At 46.8% G+C, this 21346-nt stretch overlaps 1 protein-coding gene across 2 annotated transcripts in view; it reads right to left on the bottom strand.

Moving 5' to 3' along the window:
- The window catches only part of GALNT6 (polypeptide N-acetylgalactosaminyltransferase 6), a 57567-nt gene that overhangs the window by 14557 nt on the left and 21664 nt on the right, over positions 1–21346 (bottom strand). For both annotated transcript variants that reach the window (XM_028721478.2, XM_077923825.1), the window contains exons 2-5: positions 15868–16457; positions 9645–9817; positions 4739–4888; positions 2863–3097 (exon numbers count right to left, since the gene is read on the bottom strand). In XM_028721478.2, coding sequence (XP_028577311.1) covers positions 2863–3097; positions 4739–4888; positions 9645–9817; positions 15868–16367 — 1058 coding nt within the window. In that variant the 5' untranslated portion in view covers positions 16368–16457. The remainder of the gene's footprint in view (positions 1–2862; positions 3098–4738; positions 4889–9644; positions 9818–15867; positions 16458–21346) is intronic.

The raw sequence follows: 21346 nt of genomic DNA, 5'->3' as shown, positions 1-21346 counted from the left end.
CTCCTGAAACACAGCTCTGTTCTTACCAAGGCGAGCAGCGCAGATTAAGAGCTGCTGACAAGCCAACCTGCCAGCCTCTCTCCCTCTCAGAATATGCAGCAGCAACAAAAAGGAGTCCCTGAGCCCCTTTCATTGGGGGCAGAACAGCCTCCCGTCTGACCTCTGCACAAAGAGGAGCTGTACTTGAGGCCAAAAGGAACAGGGGTTTTGTCTCGCTGGTGCAATGGCGAGGGCCGGAGGGCCGGTATTAAATGTCTTCCACTTGATGAATTCAAGGTCATTTCGAGCTTTAAGAGGTTGGGATACTGGTTACCTTAATGACTCTGCAGCTGCCCACTGCCAAAACAGACAAGAGGCTGGCAGGCTTTGAAAAGAGAAAGGAATAAACCTTGGCTCTTTCATGTCACGGCCTTCATTATCCTGGCTTTTGTACCACAAAAAGGGGGGAAGGGGAGGGGGAGTCCCGGGATTGTGTCTCATAAAGAACTTCCGAGTATACCAAGTGGTTTATAATCCTTATATCCCAAGGAAGCGCCAGGAGGTAGATCACATTAATTTATATTTTTCTAACGGGGGTGGTGGTATGCGAAGTGGGGATCTACAACACAAAGTTATATCGTTGGACTCCATCTCCTAGCAGCTCCAGCTGGCTTGGCCAATAGTCAGGGATGATGGGAGATGAAGTCCATGGGTTCCTCATCCCAGCATCTCAGGCCTGGCACCCACATGCAAAGTCATCTCTAGATGACTGCAGTATCAAAGGATGACTTGTGTGTATGAATGGGCCCACTGCACAGAAAGAAATGATTTCATCTTTATACCCTCAAACACATTGCTGTACTTTTGTACTGTTTTATTGTTGTTAGCCGCCCTGAGCCCGGCTTCGGCTGGGGAGGGCGGGATATAAATAAAATTTATTATTTATTTAAAATAAAATAAATTTATTATTATTATTATTATTATTATTATTATTATTATTATTATTATTATTTTCAGTGGTGTCTATTCCCACACTAAACTGCAGGCATCCAAGCTGGACAAAGGTTTCATCATAAGGTGCTTGGAAAAATTAAGAGTGATGTGCACGCACTGCTGACCCAGATCTCAGGGGTCATTTACACCAAAGGTTGCCTCAGCCACTAGAAGAATTACTGGGTACAAACCTGCATATCTGTGCAAGAGGTTTCCCCCACATTTCTTTCAGCCAGCCTTTCACTTACACACCCATTTATCATGTTCCGAATTGTTCTCAAAGCCACTCCACCTCTGCATACCAGAATTCCTTTGCTATTTTGTTTGCAAGGTCACTGATAGGTTGGAATACATGGAAGGACAGGAAGGACTGAGAAACTCCTGATTCTGCCTGTGATTGCTGGTTTTCTTTTGGCTCAATTCCACCGCCGATTGCCCTAAACTTTTTTTATCCCACGGTAGCTGGCTTATTGAAAAACCAACTGGGGAAAAAACGTGGCTTTTCCAAATCACCATTTTTATTTGAAAAATAAAACACCTGCGAATAAAATTAGTTCCGAAGGAAAGAAAAAACACACCTTTGAAGTTTTGAATTCTGACATTTGGTTATTACCTCAAACCTCACAGTGCTACAGTGTTGTATCATTTAGCTATTATTTTGTAGGTGGGGTTTTGTGGGAGAATAGGTCCAACCAGTAGTGATGTATGGAAGTGAGAGCTGGACCAGTAGTGATGTATGGAAGTGAGAGCTGGACCATAAAGAAAGCTGATCGCCGAAGAATTGATGCTTTTGAATTATGGTGCTGGAGGAGACTCTTGAGAGTCCCATGGACTGCAAGAAGATCAAACCTATCCATTCTGAAGGAAATCAGCCCTGAGTGCTCACTGGAAGGACAGATCCTGAAGCTGAGACTCCAATACTTTGGCCACCTCATGAGAAGAGAAGACTCCCTGGAAAAGACCCTGATGTTGGGAAAGATGGAGGGCAAAAGGAGAAGGGGACGACAGAGGACGAGATGGTTGGACAGTGTTCTCAAAGCTACGAACATGTGTTTGACCAAACTGTGGGAGGCAGTGGAAGACAGGAGTGCCTGGCGTGCTCTGGTTCATGGGGTCATGAAGAGTCGGACACGACTAAACAACAACAACAGGTCCAACCACCCCACTACAACTGATGCGCTCCTCAGGCCATGCTCTTCCTATCTCCTACAGGACAGCCAAGAGGGCAGGCGGAAAGAGAAAGAAAGAGCGAAACAGTGTTGGTGGGATTCCAGCGCCAAAAAGGAGGTGCCTGGAAAACTTTGTTGCTATCACTCACACAACTAAAATGAAGCAAGAAGGATGCTGCTACCTTATTCTACCCATCATCACAAACAACGCAAAGGGACCGTTTTAGGAGAGGCATTCCTCTCTCTTTCCACTTCATTCTCCAGAGCGATCTCGGCCCTGAATGGGAAGCCTGGACTTTGAAAGTCATCTAATCTTCCTTGCTGTACTATACTGTATTGTTTTAATTAGTGTTTTTATGGAGCAGTCAAGTAATTTCGTTGTCCCCGAGAGGGGGCAATGACAATAAAGATATTATTATTATTATTATTCATGACTCTTCTAAGATGACACCTCCCATCTGCAGTTTTTGTGAGTGCCTTAAACCACCACAACATCAGTTGCATTCCTGTCTCATTGAGGCATTTGGATAAATTAAAAAAAACAAAAACCTTTTAATCGATCCAACAAATGAAGCCAAACAAACATTACTAAATTTTATCAGGTCTATGCGGTGAGTGTGTGGGTTTTGGAGCAGATTACACTGTGATCCGCACAGAGGTTTACTTCACAGTGAGTGGCATCAAAAGGTCTATCGAAAAGGAGCTTTCATCATGGACCTACTTGATGGGATAAGTCTCATCTTTCCTTCTCTGCTTCTCATGCTGAGGGATGGACTCCCATCCAAAAGTCAGGCTCCAGTCAAAGTTGCCCCGGCTGTGCTGCTTCCCATACTGAATTGGCTTGGAAAACTCAAAAGTGTTCAAGTCAATGGTGGTGATATCTGGACTGACCACAGCGGTGGGTTCCTCAGCAATGCGCGATAAGAGAGGCTCCAACCACCCATGGAAACATTCACCTAGGAAGAGAGAAGGAGAAATGGATGGCATCATCTGATGTTGTCTCTAAGCAAGCTTTGATTTTCCCGGGTCATTTCAGCCTTGCAAATCCTCTCGCAATTCCTTTCCCTTGACCTCATCTTCTTGACATTGTAACAGCCACTTCTTCTCTCTCCCACCTTCTCCTTGTCCCCCAAGGAGAAAATGGCAGCTTCTGATCACCTTACCATGCAGAAGCAATTTTTATTAAAATGTCCGCTGCCTAGCAGTCTACCACACTATTATAGATGCCCAGAACTGGAAAACTCCAAATAACTGGATGCTAATATCAGGGCTCTCCCTGACTTCTCATACTTCTAATTTCATAGCCTGGAACTGATTTACATTCTATAATAACCATTTTAAGGCCCAAAAATATTGTGCAGAGCCACTGTGAAAATGCACACTGGCCTCTGGTGGTAACATCAAGAAAACATCCCAATGCAATACACTAAAGCACTGGTTTTCTACTAGCAGGTTGGAAGCCACTGGTGAGTTGCAGCCTGATGGGTCTCAACAGGAGCATTATCACCATTAAATACATAGTAAAAAGAAAGAAAAAGAAATGGGTCCCCAAATACATGTTTGGGTTAAACATGTGACCCTCCAGAGGTTGTTCAACTCCAATTCCTATCAGCCCCAGCCAATGAAGACAATGGCTAGGGATGATGGGAGTTGTAGTCCATTGTGAGAACATAACACCATGAGGCCATCCTGCTGTAACTGCGTGGCGGCTTCCTTGAGATTGAACAAAATTCAACAAAATTCAACCCAGCCAGAAAGAGTCTGGAACTATGACAGGCCCCACACTGGGTGCCCCCATTTGTTCCACCATAGTTCTGCTGCTATGCACTGTGGGAAGAAGAATACTCCTTCCTTTTGGCTTTCACCTTTTAGCCTCCTTCAAAAATACACTATTCTGCTATTGATGCAATAGCCAGGGCAGGCACAAATAAATTGCGTCCCAAAGAAAGCCACACTTTGTGTGAATAGAAAGAAAGAGAGAACCAAAACATGCCATTTTCATAACACACAGCACGGGGCTGTATCCTATTGTGCCTTCCATGAGCAGAACGTTACCAAATCAGGATTCCTCACTCTCACCCCCAATAAAAGAGGACATTCACACATGCATGTAAGTCTCTTGATTTCTCTACCTTGGGATCAGCCTGTTGATGCCATGTATGTCTGAGTGAGCCCTTTGAGCCTCACATCATCTCCTAACGCACAGTCTTGCAGAGCCGAGTCTGCCCACACTTTCAGCTGCCAGCCACATTGATGCACACGTACAGAGAAACCACGTTGTTCTTCTGCACTTGATCACCGACAACTGACCTTGTGTAGCAGCTCAGGTTGAGAAGCACAGCACACGAGGCAATGGCCAGACTCATATCTGTGATGTTTGATCTGCAGCAGCTCATTCACGCATGCAGCTCACGATCGGATGCTGCCGTTAGCAGTAGTTTGCAAACTAGCCTCAACGGTACAGCAATCAAACCATGTGCACAGCACTCTGTGTGTGCTGGCTTTGCGAAGCAAGACAGAGTTGCCAGCCTTGGCAATATTTTGCCTCTAGAGGCCCCACATTGAGGATTGAGCTCGCCGACAGAGTTGCGACTTACAGTGAGCATCTAGGAAGGTGAGCACGTCTCCCGTGGCAACGCTGGCACCCAGCAACCGGGCAGTGATCAGACCCTTCCTTTCCAGCTGCCGGACGACCTTCACTATCTGCAGTTGCTTCACATAGCTGTCCAACTCGTCTTTCAAGTAGTCTGGAACAGAGTGTATCAAGTGTTAGAGGGGTGCAGCGCTCAGAAGCCTGGCAACTGCGTGGAAAAGGAATGATGCAAAAGGTGAGATTCGTTCCGAGCACAATTTTAAAACCTTTTTTTTGTAAAAAAGCTGCTTAACATATCCTCTTTCCCCACTTTCACAACATATTAAAAACTAATAAGTGGTCATGGATTTGGACTGGAATAAGCAGGGCAAAGAGAAGAGAAGGAGGGGATGGGGAAGGGAATGGGGAGGGCAGGAGTGGAGAAGCTTTTGCAGTTGGGGGGCACATTTCCTTCTGGGGGCAGGGCACCAAGGGCAAAAGCACCTGGAGCAATGGAGGTCAATTCTAATAGGAGTTTGGATTTGATATCCCGCTTTATCACTACCCTAAGGAGTCTCAAGATGGGACGCGGGTGGCGCTGTGGGTAAAAGCCTCAGCGCCTAGGACTTGCCGATCGAAAGGTCGGCGGATCGAATCGCCGCGGCGGGGTGCGCTCCCGTTGTTCGGTCCCAGCGCCTGCCAACCTAGCAGTTCGAAAGCACCCCCGGGTGCAAGTAGATAAATAGGGACCGCTTTCTAGCGGGAAGGTAAACGGCATTTCCGTGTGTGGCTCTGGCTCGCCAGATGCAGCTTGTCACGCTGGCCACGTGACCCGGAAGTGTCTGTAGACAGCGCTGGCCCCCGGCCTCTTGAGTGAGATGGGCGCACAACCCTAGAGTCTGTCAAGACTGGCCCGTACGGGCAGGGGTACCTTTACCTTTACCTTTAAGTCTCAAAGCGGCTAACATTCTCCTTTCCCTTCCTCCCCCACAACAAACACTCTGTGAGGTGAGTGGGGCTAAGAGACTTCAGAGAAGTGTGACTAGCCCAAGGTCACCCAGCAGCTGCATGTGGAGGAGCGGGGAAGTGAACCCGGCTCACCAGATTACGAGTCGACTGCTCTTAACCACTACACCACACTGGCTCTAAAATAAATAAATTATATTTATACCCCACCCTCCCTGGCCAAAGCCGGGCTCAGGGTGGCTAACACCAATAAAATCACAGTAAAAATAGGGGAAAAAGAGGAATTTAAAATACAGGTTAAAATGCAATTTAAAATGCAGCCTCATTTTAAAATAGCTGATAAATCAAGACCATAAGAGGAGGGAAACAGCCCTGTCTTGTAGGCCCTTTGTACAGGGGTGTATGGAGTGTTAGGGGAGGGCTATGGTTTTAAGTCTTGTTTCCAACATATTTGCAGTTTTTTGTGTTTGTAACTATCCCCGGTGTAAACCTTGAGAGGACTGTTTAGAAGGCATCCCTTAGAATCCAAGCCCTGGTCCTTCTTTGGGCACCCAGCTCACTGCCAGGTGTGGCGCATGACAGGAAGCGGTTCAAACCACTGTGGTGAAACACGGCCTGCTTTGGCTCTTCTGCCGCATTGGGTTTTGAGACAAACTTGAAAAGCAGCTGCACGGAAGAGACTGCTTGAAACAGCATCCGCAGGAACAGGCAGTACCAAGAAAAACAACGGCTGTGAAATGGAGGCAACTGCCATATAAATGGTAGCTGTGCTAGCCTGCTACAGTAACTCTCTCTCTCTCTCTCTCTCACTCTCTCTCTCTCTCTCTCTCTCCCCCCCCCTCTCTCTCTCACACACACACACACTCCTTCCCTCCCTCCAGACAACAGCTAAAGGTGCTTCCAGATGACCTATTTATTGAACATTCATCTTGCTTTGTTTGCAGGGAGGCTAGATGACATTATATCAAAGTAAGTGTCCCAACCTGTTTTCTACTGCATTTCCCCATCACTTTTCTGAGCACAAAAAGGTTGATCTTTTGAGGAGCAGGTTTGTTGTGCAAGACCTACAAGTCAATTATAGTTGCACAACCTGAATTGGCCAGTTATGTGGTTGAGTCTCACCTGAAAAGAGCGACAGTCTGGAAGTGCACCAAGCACTTGGTGATACTTAATAAACAACTTCCACCAGCCTCAGCCAGCATAGTCAATGGTCAGGGAAGATGGAAGTTGTAGTCCACAATATCTGGAGGGGACAATTTTGGTTACCCCTGGACTAGATGTAGCATCCAGATGTTTTGGATGGAAGAACCGGCAAAAACCCAAAACAGAACAGAACAGAACCCACAAGGAAGTGGGTTTCTATTTGATGTGTGCAAGTGTTAAGCATACAGTTCTGATACTCTGGGTCACCAAATTTAGTGTAGCACAAGATTCAGAAGGCAACAGAAGTCTTGCACCAACAACAGTATGACATGCTGAACAGGCCTTTAGTTTTTCTCCCCAGTTCTTCCCACTGACCACAGAGATTTAGGGCCAAACACCTATCATTTCTGTGCCCAGGCATACCATGCTGGCCAAAACTTGCATGCATTCTTAGCCTTCCCAGAACCCATGAGCAGATGGAAATTAAGCAACACTCCCAGCAGAGCTTTTGCTTTGGAGATGGTGAACACACTGTATACCTGCTCAAAGGCCCAAACAGAAGTGATGGCATTTTCTAAAAGAAGGAAGGAAGGAAGGAAGGAAGGAAGGAAGGAAGGAAGGAAGGAAGGAAGGAAGGGCTAAGCAGGTATTAGCGGAGGAGAATTTCAAGCATAAGAGATGGACAGAGATTAAAGATTTGCTGCTGTCATTATTTTGCAGGAGGGACTCAAGCACAACCTAGTACTTTAGATTTGAGCAGCTAAAGTGGATTAAATGGCTCTGTCATTACCCCAGCGCAACAAATCCAGTACAAAAGGGGACTTTTGCAGTTAGGAAAGTAATGGGGAACGCACGGAGAAGTGTGGGATGAACAGATGAATGGTAAAACATATCAAACACCCCACAAGCAAATCAGTGTGAACACAAAACAAATATTACTTGACTTTTGACTGCTCTGTAAACAAATCAGAACAAATGTTCAATAAAGTTTGGAAAGAATCTAACCCCCATGTAAGCTTTGTGCAAGCAAAACAGGGTGAATGCTTAACAAACAAGTTGTCTGGAAGAGCTTAGAGTGAGTAGGGATTAAATAACTATCTACATTAGACTAGCTGGTATGTTAAAAAGAACTCACAAACCCTCCTTGATGAATTCTACAGCCTTCTGAGAACCTGAGTAGCTGAGATTCAGGAGAGGCAGATACTCTTCATCTCCCTGCTCCACCCCTGGGAAGTCCTGATGTTGAACTGTGTCATTATCCTAACCTCGGGCACAACCAATTTAGATTACTAAATGGCAGCTTGTGGTTACTAAAGTTGCCCAAGTGAGTAATTTATTCCCAGAAGGGAGCTAAATATGGCCTGTCACATCTACAGATCATGGGGAAATGTGTCTCCAGTCAAATGGCAGAAATAGTACAGTCGTACTTTGAAAGTCGAATGGAATCCATTCCGGAAGTCTGTTCGACTTCCAAAACATTCGGAAACCAAAGCCCGGCTTCTGATTGGCTGCAGGAAACTCCAGCAGCCAATTGGAAGCCCCAGAAGCCAAGCCGGACGTTCGGTTTCTGAAAATTGTTCAAAAACCGGAACACTCACTTCTGGGTTTCGATTGTTCAGAAGCTGATTTGTTTAGGAGCCAAGGTGTTTGAGATCCAAGGTACGACTGTAGCAGGATTAAAACACCACCCCCCCAAATAAACAGAACAAAAGCAAAACCATCAACAACCTGCCACAATGTGAATCAAGTTGAAGGGTGCATTCTAACAGCAATGCACCAGGAAGGGAAAGCTACAAAAGGCAGAGCCTAAAAGTTATTCACTTCCTGGGGAAACCCAACTACACCAGGATCTGACCATTACCAGATCTACTTGTATATTTCCTCTCTGGCAAGTTCTCTTTCAGGACCATTAGTAAGGATGAGCTCTGAATTTCACCTCTGCTGGCACAAAACTGGCAGGGGGTTTTCTTAAAGAAGAATGAAAGCAGCTGCAGAAACAGCACCATTAGTCACAGTGGATAAATATTTCAAAATAAAGAACAGTTGGGTAAATATTCAGTTCTCCACATTCCCACAGCAATTTGCGATATTTTTAAAACCCAAAAAGCCCTCATGAAAATTTGTCAGCATTTTATTCGGAATTTCTCCTCATACTTTTTTGCAAAGCAATTTCCCCATCCTGCACATTTGCATGTTATTTTCATTAATATATGCATTTATATAAGCATAAAGGTAAAGGTAAAGGGATCCCTGACCATTAGGTCCAGTCATGGCTGGGGTTGCGGCACTCATCTCGCTTTATTGGCCGAGGGAGCTGGCATACAGGTTCCGGGTCATGTGGCCAGCATGACTAAGCTGCTTCTGGCGAACCAGAGCAGCGCATGGAAACGCCGTTTACCTTCCCGCCAGAGAGGTACCTATTTATCTACTTGCACTTTGACGTGCTTTTGAACTGCTTGGTTGGCACGAGCAGGGACCGGACAACAGGAGCTAACCCGTCATGGGGATTCGAACCGCCGACCTTCTGATCGGCAAGCCCTAGGTTCTGTGGTTTAACTCACAGCATACTTTGCCCTAATATAATGCATTTTTGTGGGTGTTACTTGGTGGAATGACTACATTGCAAAATTCAGGGAAGTGTGAATTTTGGAGGAGGGCTGTGTTTCAGTTTGCATATTGCTCCAGAAAGTGTGACTTAGGTAGGTTCACCTTCAAATCAAATGTCTCCCTCATACCTAGAGCCCTTATGCAAAAGCAAGAGGTTTGTTCTGCCTTTCAGGGTGAAGGCCACCTGCCTCCAGCTCGCAAGAGACTGTACTTACCATCTGTACTGGCATCATCCACAAGAATGATTTCCTTTAGCAATATAGCTGGGGAGGAGTACAGGACGCTGAACACAGTGCGAAGCAAGGTTGACCAGGCCTCGTTATGGAAGACGATGACAACGGAGGTGGTCGGGAGGGGCGGGCAGCGTTTGAACTTTTGGTCGATGCACCTACAAAAGGAACATCCGTGGTGTACATGAGATGAAGGAAGGGTTGTTCTGTTCCCCCTCTAGTTACTAGAGCAGAGATGGGGCAACATGTGGCCCTCCAGTTATGGCTGGACTACAACTCCCATCAGCCTCAGCCAGTAGGTCCAACAGTCAAGAATGACTGTTTGGGAATCACCTAAGGAGCTACATCTTCCCCATTCCTGTAGTGAATCTTAAAAGCTTCTCTTTAAAGCAGAGAGAGATTGGTCTCTATGCTGCTAAAAACCAGGGTCGGCTCTACCATGAGGCAGAGTGAAGCAATGGCCTCGGGTAGCAGATATTGGGAGGGGGGCATCAGCAACCAACCATTCGGCTACCCCCCCACAGAATAGACCAGAGTAATGTGTACTGCCACTGAGTATCACCCTCCCAAATGCTAGACGGATCACCCTGAGCTCTGCTTATACAGTGGTATCTAGGGTTACATATACTTCAGGTTACATACGCTTCAGGTTACAGACTCTGCTAACCCAGAAATAGAACCTCGGGTTAAGAACTTTGCTTCAGGATGAGAACAGAAATCGTGCGGTGGCAGCAGGATGCCCCATTAGCTAAAGTGGTACCTCAGGTTAAGAACAGTTTCAGGTTAAGAACGGACCTCCAGAACAAATTAAGTACGTAACCAGAGGTACCACTGTATGTGTGAATGCTGCTACCTCACTGCCAGTCTTGAAGGAGGATTCAATTGGCAGTCTTCTCAGCTTCTGCACATGACGTGATGGTGTTGGGGAGACACATCTTGTCTTTTGCCTCAGGCAGCAAAATGTCTTGGGCCAACCCTGCTATGACCATAACTATTTATGGGAGTTTTAATCAGGTAGAACTTTTGATCACAGAATCATAAAAAACCTCCAAGGAAAGGAAAGCCCACAACCTCCTGAGGGAGACCATTCTACTGTCTATCAGAAAGTGTTTTCTGATGTTTCGTTGGAATCTTCTTCCTTGTACAGTGGTACCTCGGGTTAAGTACTTAATTCGTTCCGGAGGTCCGTACTTAACCTGAAACTGTTCTTAACCTGAAGCACCACTTTAGCTAATGGGGCCTCCTGCTGCTGCCGTGCCGCCGGAGCCTGATTTCTGTTCTCATCCTGAAGCAAAGTTCTTAACTTGAAGCACTATTTCTGGGTTAGCGGAGTCTGTAACCTGAAGCGTATGTAACCTGAGGTACCACTGTAACTTGAAACCGGAGCAGGAGGAGAAAAGCTTGTCTCCACTCCCATGTGACAGCCCTTGAGATATTTGAAGAGAGACAGTAGAACAGTCTCCCAAGGGAGGTTGAGGACTCTCCTTCCTTGGAGAGCAGAGGTTGGATGGCCATAAATCATGGATGGTTTAGTTGATATTCCTGCATTGCAGGGGGTTGGACTAGATGACCCTTGGAGTACCTCCCAATTCTACGATTCTCTGATTCTATATGTAACATTTCCAGGACATGCAACATGAAGCATTTCTTGGTGAAAACACGAGGGGGGTGGGTGGGAAAAGAGAGTCCAAGGCTCTAAATAATTTCTACAACTTGCTCCCCTTCCCATCACTCTCTTTTGATTTCAATGCCCATACCCTTCTCCCTGAATTTTCCAGCAGGAAGGCAGACGTGTCCCTTGCATGCCGCATACCTCTGGTCCACATCAAAAGGGGGAATACGTTCCACATGGTAGATCAGGTTTTTCTTCTGCCTCTCCCCCTGCCCCCCCCCAAGTGCTCAACAATAAAAGTTTCATTCATGGGCTCCCTCCATCTGAGCCAATTTCCCCAGCTCTCCCGATTTATGGTTTTGGTTCTGGGAGGGCTTTGCACTTTAATTTAAATTGGTTTATGCCTCTTTGGTTGACTGAATAACATTCTTGCAGCTCCCTGCCTAGAATAGGGTATTCTTCCATTGTGACATCTACACCTGCTAGGCAGAAATAATCGGTCGCTGGGAGGGCGGGAGGTAAGGAGAGGAGAGAGACTGTCTGCAATCGCTCCCCCTTCAGCCTAGTTTTTTTTTTGGGAGCCATTATTCGGGTCGCCTTTGTTGGCTCACTTCTTCCCACCCACTGCAAGGCCTTGACTGACTTATCTCCCCTCTATGAGAAGCAGCAGTGGCCTCAGACCACAGGGGAGGCGGGGGAAGAAGGGGTCACGTTTGACTCCTTCCTTGCCCCCCTGCTGTACTGTAAGCCGTGTCTGTTCCACTTGGCAAGCAAAGTGAAGAAGGAGAAATGGAAAGGGGCGCCGAAACTGTTAGAAGTGGGAAGGAACGGAACAAAACCAAGGGCGGGCAACGGATGGAATAAAAAAGTTTTTGAACTTGGGTTGGTGGGGGGGGGAGAAGAGAGGGTTGCATTGTAAACGCTTGCTGCTTGATAAATGGGACGCTAGTGGGGCGTAGAAGGTAGGGGAAAGCAGGAGAAGAAGGGGTAGCCGTGGATAATTAAAAAGCGAGAAACGCACCTCAGGCCTTTCTCTTCACCACGGATGAGAACCAGCAAGATTTCAGCTCTTAGCAGAGTGAATTTGGGCAGAAGGAAATGCACCTCCTTCCCCTAGCTGCCTGCTGATTGCCACTTCTTCAGTAGACAGTGCCCAGGAATCTGTGCAGGCAGCTGGATATGGGGAGACCTTCTTGATAGCAACCCCACCATCACAGACCTCCAAGTAGCAGCTATGGAGTTATTTTCACCAGGACAGTTCAGCCAGTATTGCCAGGTGGTCACCAGTTCACAAATTCTGAATGGTCTTTCAATTAGAGCCAAAATGAACATTTGCAAAATACTTAAAGCTCAGCACAAACAAACAAAAACGAAACCCAGACACCAACCAAACAACTCCTAAATGAGAATTTTGAACTCCACATTCACAATTTCAACGAGATGTTAAAAAATAATATCCTCACAACTGGAAAGCTTCAGACATGTTGGAATCTCTTAGTTGTTTTGATATGCTACAAATACGAAACAACAACAACAACAACAACAACAACAACAACAATGCAAACAACTTGTATTCCAAGGAGCTGGAAGCAATGTTCTTAGTTGTAGCCCCTAAGAAAGTGTGTGACTGGCTCAAGGTCACCCAGCGAACTTTATGGCTGAGTGGGGGTTTAAACCCACATCTACCACTGGTCCTAGTTCAATGCTCTAGCCATTCTACAGTACTGATGCTTTTATCCTAATTAATTACATATTGATCCAAATTTCACAAAATGGTTGTGCTAGTGGGAGCCAGCGCAAGAACTCCATCTAGTGCAATGGGGTTTTCTACGCTCTCCTCCCTCCCCAATAGGCTTAAGGGGGGTGTCAGGAGGAACCCCAGAACAGCACACAGGGAGAGCAGAGGGGAGACCATCCTGTCAGGCAAGCAGAAATTATCATAATAGCATGACGTTGAATTCTCCCCACTGTCTTCAAAATATGCTAATGAACGATCTTCAAGGCAACCTTTGCCAACCTGATGCGCACTTTAGACTTCAGCTCCCATCATCCCCAGCCAGCATGGCCAATGGTCAAGGATGATGGGAGTTGTAGTCCATGACAGGCAGAGGGCACCTGGCTGTCAAAGGCTGTGCTAAGGAACCCTGGATCCTTGGAGTTTCTCAATGGAAAGGTCATCAACAGGAGACAATCTTCCTGGAATATACTTTCCCTATCACAATGGATCTTTCTCTGCAACATATAGATAAAGGGCAACATTGGGTGTGTTACAGAGCACATTATTCGATCACAGTGGGTGGAGATGAAGCAAAACAACATGGTATGCATACACGGCAAATTTGCAAAGGTTGCATAGGGTGCATGTAAGAATTCTTTGGCAAAGAAGACAACGTGGAAAGTGCTCCCTAAAGTAAGCAAGCTACACGTCCAGCTGGTTTTAATGGTATTAAGCTGGTCTAATGTCATCTTTCGGCTTATGGAAGTGAGAGCTGGACCATAAAGAAGGCTGATCAGCGAAGAATTGATGCTTTTGAATTATGGTGCTGGAGGAGACTCTTGAGAGTCCCATGGACTGCAAGAATAACAAACCTATCCATTCTTAAGGAAATCAACCCTGAGTGCTCACTGGAAGGACAGATCGTGAAGCTGAGGCTCCAATACTTTGGCCACCTCATGAGAAGAGAAGACTCCCTGGAAAAGACCCTGATGTTGGGAAAGATGGAGGGCACAAGGAGAAGGGGACGACAGAGAACGAGATGGTTGGGCAATGGTCTAGAAGCTACCAGCATGAGTTTGACCAAACTGTGGGAGGCAGTAGAAGACAGGAATGCCTGGCGTGCTCTGGTACATGGGGTCATGAAGAGTCGGACACGACTAAACGACTAAACAACAAATGTCATCTTTGCTGCCATGGTCATCCTAGTGGCTATATATTTTATTGTTTTAAAGATATATTGATGTTATGTGTTTATGGCGTTTGCCATTTTGATTCTTCCTACTGCATTTTATTGGCCTTGTTGGAGTCCTTGCCCTAAAAGATAGCCTATAAATACCTTATTTTTTTTAATGTACCACTGCTTATCAATTATGCCATCACAATCACATGCTAGATGCTGCTGCCAGCTCAGAAACGAAGTCTTGTAACAACTGTTATATCAAATATTGCAATGATTTCCTAACACTACTCACAATTGCCCCAAGACCAATTTAACACTCTTCAAGTTCTGCCAGGGTAAATTCGGCACCAGGGTGAACATTTACAAAGATGAGACAACTTCTGTTAGATGACATGTATCAAAACTATGCCAAGTTGGATGGCCTGCAAGAGGCGAGAGGATAAATTTGAACACAGGGGACTAATATTTGAGTCCCCAGTAATCTTGGGAAATTGCAGGCAACTTCAAGGCAACATCGTTCAGCCCAAGCAACTTCCAGAGATGCAAAGGCTCCTGGACTTTTAACTCTCCCCAAGCTACACCCCGCACTGGTCTCGCTTTGCAGCCTCAAGAGTTTTTGCCTGGCTGGATTGAGGACACTAATAATTCCTCTCGCTTGCCTGGATGGAGAGTAGAGAGTTTGTGTAGGAACTAGCCTATTGCACACAGGTAAAATATTGCTCCTCCCACTTTTGCTCTTCCTTGGCATGTAACCCTCAGAAGGTTGCATAGAAGGGAAAGTGGCCCTGAGGCTGACAAAGGCTCCCCACCCCCACTGAATATGGCTGGCTCTCCATGAGACTGTATGTCCATAATGCCCAGTTACCCACATAGTTAAGGGTTGCCTGTATCCACTCAACCCTACCTGCCCAAAGACTGTCTCACCAGAGTGGTGCATGCTCTAGTTATCTCCCGCTTGAACTACTGCAATGCGCTCTATGTGGGGCTACCTTTGACGGTGACCCAGAAACTACAACTAATCCAGAATGTGGCAGCTAGACTGGTGACTGGGGGCGGCCGCTGAGACCATATAACACTGGTCCTGAAAGACCTACATTGGCTCCCAGTACATTTCTGAGCACAATTCAAAGTGTTGGTGCTGACCTTTAAAGCTCTAAACGGCCTCGGTCCCATATACTTGAAGGAGTGTCTCCACCCCCATCGTTCAGCCTGGACACTGAGGTCCAGCACCGAGGGCCTTCTGGCAGTTCCCTCACTGCGAGAAGCCAAGTTACAGGGAACCAGGCAGAGGGCCTTCTCAGTGGTGGTGCCCGCCCTGTGGAACACCCTCTCATCAGATGTCAAGGAAATAAACAACTATCTGACTTTTAGAAGATATCTAAAGGCAGCCCTGTTTAGGGAAATTTTAATATTTGACGTTTTATCGTGTTTTTAATATTCTGTTGGGAGCTGCCCCAAGTGGCTGGGGAAACCCAGCCAGATGGGTGGGGTATAAATAATAAATTATTACTATTATTATTCTATATCAGGCATAGGCAAACTCTGGCCCTCCAGATGTTTTTGGAACTACAATTCCCATCATCCCTAGCTAACAAGACTAGTGGTTAGGGATGATGGGAATTGTAGTCTCAAAACACCTGGAGGGCCAGAGTTTGCCTATGCCTGTTCTATACTGAGTGGACAAAGATGAAGTTCTTACTCAGGAGGCCTAGTGTCTGGTCCCAGAGCCCTCTGGAGGGAAATCCGGTCACTGGCGTAGGCGTTGAAGCAGTGCTTCTCGTAGCCCCGCTCTTTCTCCTTCGTCTCTTCTTGCGTCCACTGGTCCTTCTTGAAAGCTTTGCCATCGGCCCCCGGGCTGTTGGGGTCCTGCGGAGGGCGCTCCATGAAGGGCTTCAGTTCTGCAGGCGTGTAGTAGCCGGGCAGGCAGGACTTGGTGTCTTGCTCAAGGGCCTCCTGCTGAACCGGAGCCCGGATCTGCAGCTTGGGCATGGAGTCCCGGATATTGTTGACCGCCCCCATCATGATGTCGATCATCTGATCCTTCCTGTCCACAATGTTCTTCAGCCAGGGCTCCTCCCTTTGATCCCCGCTGCTCACATCTCTCTGCATGATGAAGAGGAAGATGACAAAGACGACGCCCACCAAAGCCAGCTTCAGTGGGCCGTAGTGCCGCCGGAGCAGCCGCGTCAGGTGGGCCATGGCGCGCAGAGAGCGGTCTCTCCTCCGTCAAAGGCACAAGCTCTCCAAGGCTCCGGCTGACCTGTGGAGTCTCACCATCTTCTTGCAAACCTGAGAAACACACAAGGATGCCCATCAACCTTGGGTCAATGGCTTTGCGTCCCACCCCCAGACCCCACCTAAGCAAAGGGGAGAAAAAGAAGAGGAGATATTGCAGGGGGCACCTCATGTGTTGGATTTGTGGGCACATGTGCAAACCAGAGAAACTGTTGGGGGCACCAGATGTGCACTGCAACTTCCCACTACCCAACTGCAACCCCACCCTTGGTAACCCCCCCATGGAATTAGGCTAGAAAAAGTCTACTAATGGTTAAGTAAGGCTTCTTTCAGCAGAGGAAGGAGAAGGGGGATGGGACGTTCTGGGCACCAGGGAAGGTCCTGGGGGGCGTATGTGTGCCCGCAGGCACCATGTTGGCAACCCATGAGAAGCTTCATTATATATTTTGCACCACATTGTTCCCTGGCATCAGCCTCTTCACTGTGCCATGCACAGCCACTGACCCACACAGTTCAGAATAGTAAATCAAATTAAAGAAAAAGGGAAGAGGAAAGGGGAAAGGACGGAGGGCGGAAGGCCACTATGTGCCCGGCAGGCTCCTGGGGTCAAGATGAGCCAGACCCACAAGCACCTAATACTAGCAGAAGACTCGCATTGACAAGGACATAACCGTCAGCAGTGGAGAGGAGGCTGCATATCAGGGGCGGGTCTACACACAGGAAAAAAATGCTATAAATAAGTCATACACTAAATGGTTATAACAAAAGGGGGGGGGAATGCTATGTAAAATCACAAAGAATTTATTTTTTGCTCTCCAGAACCATCTAGTGTTGCATGTTTATAACGCATTCAAAGTGCTGTTTTTTTTATTAATGTAGCCGAGTCCCAAGAAGCTGGAAAGATCATCCAGAGCTTTGGGCCAAAGTCAGGGATGAACATGCATGGCAAACCATTCCTGTGCCTGGTACTTAAGTAGATGAAAGCACAAGCATTCAGGAACAGTATCACCAGCCCCTGTGTGACAGTGCTCTATCTGTACACACAAGCACACTCTATTGCAGGTGAACCCTAGTGTTGCCCCAGAGTCGTAGAATATGTTGATATTGTTTGCAAGCCAGGGACATTTATGGGAGCTTAGGTCTAGTTTGGAACTCCTGTGGAAAGCTACCTAAACATCATAGCTTTTGCATTTATTGATCACCAACAAATTTACAGTATTTTGTTCATAGCATCCCCTTCCAATTTGCCTCTAATAGAAACTTTTTTGATTACTGTCTACAGTCATACCTGTGCTCCTGAATGCCTTGGGAGTCAAATGTTTTGGCTTCCGAAACGTTTTCGTTTTGAAAACGAAAACGTAGGGGGAGGGAGCCCTATTACTGATGCCTTCAGACAGTTAACCTGCAGACAGATAAACCAATGTGCCTATTTCTTGTAGCAAAGCCATGGAAACACTGTGTTTGTGCTTGTGACTTTTAAATGTCCCTGAAAGAATCTAGGATTTCTATGTAGCTGTATAGCAACAGTGTTTTTCTTTAGTTGTGACTTTTCGGTATCACAACACTGTATCTGACAGACTTCACCGCTCCTGGGGTTTCCTCTTACAACTTTCATTTCCTGAGACTGCAGTCCTGCACACACTTTATTGGGGGCAAAGTCCTGTTCCATCTAGTAGGCCTCCTCCTGCGTAAACACGGATACAGGATCAGGCTGCAGGAGGAGGATAGATCTGGGTGAAAAGAGGCAGAGGAGAGGCAACCCTGAACATGCATCCCTCAAGCTCAGAATTCACCGTTTTTCATTTACATGCAGATGATACAGGGCTGATGGAACAGCCTGTTGGAAATGCTGGTGTTTAATTTACAGGCGTTCAGCCTTTCATGTTCCACCACCTAGGATACCCACCAGAGCCGGAGAGGATCAACATCATAGTTACCAGTAACCAAGGTTTACTAAGAAATAACTGTCACACAGTGACACCAGGCCTGCACTTACTTTGCACCAAGCCAGTAGAGCTTGAATGATATCCCATTATTTCTTTCTAAATATCAGAGCCACTTAAAACAGGGCATATGGCACCTGGGAACTTAACCAGCCTACACATGCCCACTTCCATGTCTGCAGCTCAGTGATGGGCTACATGCTCTGCACAGCTCCAGATTTGACCCCCGAACCTCTCATGGAAAAGAGCTTGGGTTGGAGGGCTGGGAAAAGCCGCCACCAGCCAACAGGCCCTACAGACTAGCGGGCGACTTCTGTACAAAGCACATTACAGTGGTACCTCTGGATGTGAACGGGATCCGTTCCGGAGCCCCATTCACATCCTGAAGCGAACGCAACCAGCATCTGTGCATGCGCGGGTCATGATTCACTGCTTCAGCGCATGCGGGTGACATCATTTTGAGCACCTGCGCATGCGCGAGCAGCGAAACCCGGAAGTGACGCATTCTGTTACTTCTGGGTTGCCACGGAGCGCAACCCAAAAACGCTCAACCCGAAGCTACTTCAACCCGAGGTATGACTGTATTTAGTTTCAACAAGCATTGCTGTTGGATCTAAGATTTGGGGAGGGAGTACCCCACTGGGCAAGGCACTGAGACAGGACATGCAGAGTGAGAATTCTCAGTGATAGTGGCAGATATGTAAATTGTGGGCCAGTGGTGTAGCATGGGTTTCCAGTGCCCGGGGCTGTGTGGAGGGCAGGGTGGGAAGGAAACGGATGGGATACGTATGCACATTCAACTGGCTAATTATGTCCACATCACTCAGGAGATTGCAGCCACAAAAGAAGAGGCATTCGGTTGTCTGGAGAAGTCACTTCCTGGTTCACAGGAAGCATGATGGAAGCACACAGCTGTATTGAGGGTGTTGAAATTTTGTGCCCCGGGCAACTGCCTCTGTGCCCCCCATGCTATGGCACTCCAGTGGGCCCTCTGGGGATACTGGGGCCCTTGTCACTCTCAGAAACTGGGTTTGAAGGCCATTCATACTGAATTCAGATGGGGAATGTGCAGTTTCCCCAAAAAATGCTCCTACCCATGGAAGTGCGAGTCGCTGGGGAAGTAATGCAGCCCCTTAGCCCAGGATCAACCGCTTAGTTTTTCAAGAGAGGTGGCGGGATTCAAGCTTGCCAAGAACCCAAGCATTCTCAATGCCCTCTCAACATGCTCAGAGGCACCAGCTTCACTGCTTAAGCCCGGGACAGCCGATGTGTGCCCTCCAACATAGCAAGACGTCAGGGGTGATGGGAGTTGCAGCCTGTTCTAGCACTGAGCCCTGCAAGTTCAGAACTAGGTCTTTGCTGACTCTTAAAATTAGCCCCTATCCACCAACGTGCAGATTATAGACAAGAAGAACAAACTCACAAAGCTACAGTAAATAAGGAAGTCTCATGATATTCTTTAAACATTCAGCAAACCATAGCAGTGCCAGATGGGTGGGTGGTGAATATATTTTTTTATATAAAAAAAGAAAGGCACAGTTCTAAGAAAAATGAGTTTCTAACCCCTGATTGTTATGCTAGAACTATGAATCCTTTCTGGAATCAAAGAGGCGAAACCCTCAAGCAAGAGAGCCAACAAGACAGACTGGTAAAATCCAGGACTGGCACATACAGGTGAGACCTTTGAAACAGATTTGCATGATTCCCTAGGAAATACTTGGATTTTGAGAATCTCCTTTTCCAGGAATTTAGAAAGAAAGAAAGAAAAAGCAGAAAGTTTCTCACTCAGATGTGTACAGAGTTATTTTTTTTAATTAATTACAGGTGGCGTTGTGGGTTAAACCACAGAGTCTAGGACTTGCCGATCAGAAGGTCGGCGGTTCGAATCCCCGCGGCAGGGTGAGCTCCCGTTGCTTGGTCCCAGCTCCTGCCAACCTAGCAGTTCGAAAGCACGTCAAGTGCAAGTAGATCAATAGGTACCGCTCCAGCGGGAAGGTAAATGACGTTTCCGTGCGCTGCTCTGGTTCGCCAGAAGCGGCTTAGTCATGCTGGCCACATGACCCAGAAGCTGTATGCCGGCTCCCTCGGCCAGTAAAGCGAGATGAGAGCCACAACCCCAGAGTCGGTCACAACTGGACCTAATGGTCAGCGGTCCCTTTACCTTTACTATTCCATTCATCTTCCAAACAACACAAGATACACAAAAGACGTGAAAAAAAGAGATCACGAATAAACCCATAGTCAATGAAAATGTTTCAATACCATATGTCTTCTGGATCTTCTGTCTACCTCACTGCGGTTCTCCCTTTTCTTTTTCCTTTTCCCTTTCTCTCTTTTTCCTTTTTCCTTCTTTATTGCCTTAACCATCATCTATACTATATTCAATACCTTAATTATCCATCAAGTACTTTGCGAAAATTAATCCAGGCGTACTAAGGATTTTAGTTGGGAACAACGTTTTTTTTTAATACCCTCTGTATCATTCCCACTCCTGTGTAAACTTTTAGTTTGTTGGGTTCCTGATTATCTGTACAGAGTTAAATTAGAAGAAAGGATGTAAAGGATCAGAAATGAAGAAGCTAGTACCAATTATCCTCTGCGCCAGGGGTGCCAACTTGAATAAAATATTAGGGGAGGCCAGGTAACCCCAGCCCCAGATAATCAATCACAAGACACAGTGCATGCTCACCATTAGAATGGCAATGCCCACCAACTTTGGGGAGGCCCAGCCCCCTCAAATATTTTGCCGGGCGAGCCCCTGGGAGTTGCCTCCTCTGCTAGGGTTGCCATATCTTGAAGAGCAAAAAAGAGGACAGCCTGAGCTGCTGCCAGTCCGAGCATGCAGAGCCACTGCCACCACACCCATGCCCCTCTTTCCCCAACTCAGGCTGGCAGCGGCAATGGCATGCAAAGCAGCCTGAGCCCCACAAAACCCAGACATTTTATTTAAAGTGTAAAAATCCGCCCGGATGATTATGTTACCCCCCAAAAAGAGGACCT

This window comes from Podarcis muralis, chromosome 2 (genome assembly GCF_964188315.1).
Source record: "Podarcis muralis chromosome 2, rPodMur119.hap1.1, whole genome shotgun sequence".
Classification (NCBI taxonomy): domain Eukaryota; kingdom Metazoa; phylum Chordata; class Lepidosauria; order Squamata; family Lacertidae; genus Podarcis; species Podarcis muralis.
This window is presented reverse-complemented; position numbering and strand designations above follow the sequence as displayed.